We start from the raw sequence: 5,272 nt of genomic DNA on the forward strand, positions 1-5,272 counted from the left end.
GGTTTCTGGGGGGCGGGGGCTGTGCACTGCTCAGGGCTCTTTGCTTCCTGCGTTGCCTACAACACAGCTTCTGGTTCAACCCCCCCGCCCCCAAATGCGTTTACTCCTTTGAGTAACCAACCCAACATTTATTTTATAAGTTGGGAATTTTATCTACTGAACTTTCTGTAAAAATGTTCTACAAAGTTTTCCAGTCTCTAAAACAAAATGTTGGTTTTGTGTTTTTCTGTCGCCAGATTCTCTCTGGGAAAAAGGTCGTCCCTGCCCTTATGTATCAAGAAGTTCTGAGATCTCACCCATTTGTGGAATATAATGAACAACATAAACTGATGAACAAAAATAGACCCAGAGACAGAGAAGCATGAACAGACCATCCAACCTCAGAGGGAAGGCGGTGGTGGCAGGAGTGGGGGGGAGGAGGGTAAGAAAACAACCAAAGGACGTATGTGCGTGCATATGAGCTTAACCCACGGACACAGACAGTAGGGGGTGAGGGCATGTGCTGGGGGGTGGGAGTGGCCGGGGGAGAGGGCAATGGGAGAAAAAGGAGACATGTAATACTTTAAACAATAAAGAATTTTTTTCAAAAAAGAATAGCACTAACCAGTTGGCTCAGTGAATAGAGTGTCAGCCTGCGGACTGAAGGGTCCCAGGTTCGATTCCGGTCAAGGGCATGTACCTTGGTTGCGGGCACATCCCCAGTGGAGGGTGTGCAGGAGGCAGCTGGTCAATGCTTCTCTCCCATCGATGTTTCTAACTGTCTATCCCTCTCCCTTCCTCTCTGTAAAAAAATCAATAAAAAATAAAAACAAAAAATGGTAGGGGGAAATAAGTTCTGAGGCCCCAGCTGGTTTGGCTCAGTGGATAGAGCGTCGGCCTGTGGACTGAAGGGTCCTGGGTTTGATTTCGGTCAAGGGCCTGGGTCGTGGGTTTGATCCCCAGTGTGGGGCGTGCAGGAGACAGCCGATCAATGATTCTCTCTCATCGTGGATGTTTCTATGTCTCTCTTTCTCTCCCTTCTGCTCTGAAAAAATCTATTTTGGAAAAAAAAGAAGTTCTGAGAAAATCGTCTCAATCTCTTGGAGGTTTATGTCCCAGAAGACGGCACAGCCCAGGCCACGCGGCGGGCGAAGCCCAGCAGAAAACAGAAACGGAGCGAGTGGTTTTGCAACATCTTGGATGGTGGCTGGATCCGTGCCCTTCAGACGGTTCGTGCCAGAGCGTGTGTGCGTGGCTGTGCCGAGGACACAGGCTTCGCCCCAGCTCAGTGCCCAGCCTGGCCTGTTTTCTCCCGGCAGGAGGCCACCCCCCTTGCCACTCCCTAGTTTTCTGAGCCAGGGCTGGTTTTCGGGAAGTCAGCTGACCTTTCCCCTCTCCCGGCTCACTGCTCTGCTGCCCGGAGGCGGACACCATGGGCTCGCTCAGGGCTCTGCTTTGTCTGCTGCTCCTGTGCCCAGGTAGGAGCCAGGGAGCCAGGGAGCCAGGGAGCCAGGGAGCGGGGCGGGAGGGTCCCTGGGGGAGGCCACCGCCGCCCGGTGGGTGTCTGCGCTGGAAACAGTCTCTTTTGCTCTCCCTTTCCGCCAGGGTTTAGGGTGGCTTCCTCTTTTCTCCATTTCTGCGTCTGGTCCCCTTCCCACAGGCCTGGCTGCAGCTGCGCCCTCCTGCCCTCAGAACGTGAAAATCTCCGGGGGCAATTTCACCCTCAGCCGCGGCTGGGCCCCTGGGAGTGTCCTCGTCTACTCCTGCCCCCTGGGCCGGTACCCAGTTCCCACATCCAGGCTGTGCCTGAGCAGCGGACGCTGGCAGACCCCGAGATCCAGCCCGGTGGCAAAGGCGGTCTGCAAACGTGAGGCTCCCCAGCTCCCCCCGGGTGCCCTGCACGCGGAACCTCTATTTAGGATTTGCTGCGCGTGGGTCTCAGCCCGCCTGGGCGGCGTGGGAGGGAGGGCGAAGCCTTTCCACAGGGCTTTGCAAAATAGCGGGAGAGGGTCACTCCCCATCGCAGGGTATTGGAGGCAAGCTTTAAACAAGATTTTAAAAAATATATATATATATATTTATTGATTTCAGAGAGGAAGGGATAGGGAGAGAGAGATAGAAACATCAATGATGAGAGAGAATCATTGATCCGTTGCCTCCTGCGCGCCCCCTACTGGGGATCAAGCCTGCAACCTGGGCATGTGCTCTGACCAGAATCGAACCCCAGGACCCTTCAGGCCATAGGCCAACGCTCTATCCACCAAGCCAAACCCGTTGGGGCAAGGCAGGCTTTGATGGAGGTTGTGGGGGCTACGGGCCAGGGACGCTTTCCAAAATACTTAATAGTTGGCCACATGGAACTGCCCACTCCTGGGAGGTGAGGACCCCGGGGGGGGAGGGGCAGCTGAGAGAAGTGGCTGCTTATCAGTGCTTCGGGCTGAACGGTGTGAGACCGCCAGCGTTCACCCAACTGCCAGCAGCAGCAGCTGCACAGGCATCAACCTAATCTGCAGGCAGCCAGGGGCTGTCCCCATGCCTCGGGCGAATGCCACCCCCGTGGTGCCAGCCCAGGGTCTCCCAGTCCATCCCCAGCCCCCCTCTCTCTGCAGCTGTTCGCTGTCCCGCCCCGGTGGCCTTTGAGAATGGCATGTACACCCCGCGGCTGGGGTCCCACCCCGTGGGCGGCAACCTGAGCTTCGAGTGTGAGGACGGCTTCGTGCTGCGGGGCTCACCCGTGCGGCAGTGTCGCCCCAACGGCATGTGGGATGGGGAGACGGCCGTGTGTGACAATGGCGGTGAGTGGCCTGGCTGATGGCTGCGTGGGGGCTGGGGACCTCCAGGAACCCTGGAGCCAGACTGTGGCCAGGGAGCCTCTGTGGGGCGGGGGCCTGGTGTGCCGAGGGTCAAAGTAATATTCCTGGATTTTGGTCAGCTGAGACCAGCAGGCCCCACATCACCGGCCTGGAGGGGACCAAGGCAGCTGGCTCCAAGCTTCAGCTCCGACATAAAGGCCCCGCACACTGTCCGGCTCTTCCAGAGCCTCAAAGCCTTCCTGGTGGTCAGACCCCACGGGACTGAGGACAGAGGATAGGCTGAGGGCGTCGTGCGGACGTGCCTTGCCTCTGGAACCCGTTTGGGTTCCAAGCTTGGCTTTGACCTTGACAGACTGAGGGCAGGTTATGTAACCTCTCTATGCCTCAGTTTTCCCATCTGTAAAATGGGTTTTGTAAGGGTGCTGGCTGTCCTCGTTTCACAGGTGAAAACAGAGGCTAAGTGGGGTTGTCGTGTGGCTGGGGTGGGTTGACGTTAGTATGCGTCTAGACCAGCCTCGGGGTCTGGTACGTGCCTGGTGCACTGCCTCAAGCCATGGCTGTTACCGTCCCCGAGCATGCAGAGGGCTCTGCTCGACAGAGTGGGGCTCCTGGGCGTCCTGGAGCCACATGTCCCTGTGGGTTTGGGAGCCTCCTGGACCAGAGTTCTGGGCACAGAGCCCAGGAGACAGTCCATGAGACGGCAGGACCGTGCCTCCCCAGCTTGACTCTGCCACGCAGCCGTTCATTCAAACATAAGTATAATCTATTTGAAAATGAAGGCAAAATCTACCTACAGTAAAGTCTACAGATCTTAAGTTTTTAGCCTGATGAATTTTTACACACGTGTCCACCCACGTAACCGCCACCGGAGAGAGGACACGCCCGCATCCCAGGAGGCCCGCCCTCCTGGCCCGACCATCTTCGCTGGGCTCCCAGGGGTAGGCCAGCTCCAGCTCAGCCGGGAGGAGGCGCCACGGGCTGCTCTGCCCACCTGGCGGCCCTTATCCAGCACCGCCTGGGCGTGCGCAGCTCTGTGCACCGCGGTCTGCTCTTCGCTGCCGTGGAGCCCCCTCCACGGGCCTGTGAGAGGTCACGCCTGATCCTGCAGCTGGGCCTCGGGTCACGTCCAGGTGGCGGCCACGAGTGGAGCTCCGCGAACGTTCTTGTGCCTGACGTTCGTGCCCTTGTTTCTCTGGAGCGTGTGGTCTGGGGTGGGATGAGGGTCCCCATGCAGGGGCAGGCGTTCCACCACATCCAGCGATGCCGCCACTTGGAGCTGCCCGCCTCTTTGGTGCTGACTCCCGTGGCTTAGGAAGAGCAGCGTCCCCCTGGGGATGGGCTTCTCTGCTGGCACCTGCCCGGCTTCTGGGTGGGTGCAGCCCGAGTCCCGGGTGGGACTGGGAGGCCGCTGAGCTGGAACGTCTGGCCCTCCTGAAGGCCCCATCCACACCCACGGGAGACCACGGCCCCAAGAGGCGCTGGGGCCCGGAGCCCGGCGCAGGAGGGAGAGGTCTCTGCTGACTCCATCTCCCTCTGCTCCCTCGCAGCCGGCCATTGCCCAAACCCAGGCATCCCCGTGGGCTCGGTGCGGACGGGGTCCCGATTTGGCCTTGGGGACAAGGTCAACTACCGCTGCTCCTCGAATCTGGTGCTGACGGGGTCGGCAGAGCGGGAGTGCCAGGACAGCGGGGTCTGGAGCGGGACCGAGCCCATCTGCCGCCGTGAGTAGCTGCCCTGCCCGTCCCGAGACTCGGCACCGGCTCCAGGCTGACCCCAGCGGCTCTCCCCGCAGAACCCTACTCGTACGACTTTCCTGAGGACGTGGCCCCTGCGCTGGGCACCTCCTTGTCCCACCTGCTTGGATCCACCAATCCCACCCAGAAGAAGTCGGGTGAGTGCTGGTGGCGGGCAGCAGGCGGCTGGGCAGGCTGCTTGGGGCTCGGCCTCCTCTGGGCGCAGCAGGGCTGAGCTGACTGCAGGGGAGGCCTTGGCAAGAGAGCAGGGTGGGGGAAGACACGAGTTCCCCCTCCGTATTTCTCCCAGAAAACTTGGGCCGAAAAATCCAAATCCAGCGATCTGGTCACCTGAACCTCTACCTGCTCCTGGACGCCTCTCAGAGCGTGAAGGAGGAAGACTTCAGCATCTTCAAGGAGAGCGCCACCCTCATGGTGGACAGGGTCAGGGCCAGGCACCGTGCGGAGCTTCCCTTGCTCAGACCCCTTCCCAGCCCACCTCCTTCGAGGAGGCGTCCCCATTCCACGAGGAGCCGTGGTTCAATGTATAGGGTCATGTTTTCTGTCCCACAAACACCTACTATGTGTCCGGCACCCTAGTGGGTGCTGGGTGCTATGCTGGGGGACACCAATGGTGAACAGCACGGGGCCCCCTTTTCCAGGAATTCGTCTTCTAGAACAGGGGTCTGCCCAGAGGGGTGCACAGATAACCCACTGGGTGCGGCAGAAAAGTTCTGGCATCCCTGC

The 5,272-nt window shown here is 59.5% G+C and overlaps 1 protein-coding gene across 1 annotated transcript in view; it reads left to right on the top strand.

Annotated features, from left to right (window-relative positions):
- Positions 1 to 1,337: 1,337 nt before the first annotated feature.
- C2 (complement component 2) overlaps positions 1,338 to 5,272 on the top strand; it is an 11,059-nt gene continuing 7,124 nt past the window's right edge. The window contains exons 1-6 of the mRNA XM_006772839.2: positions 1,338 to 1,457; positions 1,640 to 1,846; positions 2,589 to 2,774; positions 4,340 to 4,513; positions 4,585 to 4,683; positions 4,836 to 4,969. Of these exons, the coding sequence (XP_006772902.1) occupies positions 1,412 to 1,457; positions 1,640 to 1,846; positions 2,589 to 2,774; positions 4,340 to 4,513; positions 4,585 to 4,683; positions 4,836 to 4,969 (846 nt within the window). The 5' untranslated portion in view covers positions 1,338 to 1,411. The remainder of the gene's footprint in view (positions 1,458 to 1,639; positions 1,847 to 2,588; positions 2,775 to 4,339; positions 4,514 to 4,584; positions 4,684 to 4,835; positions 4,970 to 5,272) is intronic.

The sequence above is a fragment of the Myotis davidii genome, unplaced genomic scaffold (assembly GCF_000327345.1).
Source record: "Myotis davidii unplaced genomic scaffold, ASM32734v1 scaffold1006, whole genome shotgun sequence".
Lineage (NCBI taxonomy): Eukaryota > Metazoa > Chordata > Mammalia > Chiroptera > Vespertilionidae > Myotis > Myotis davidii.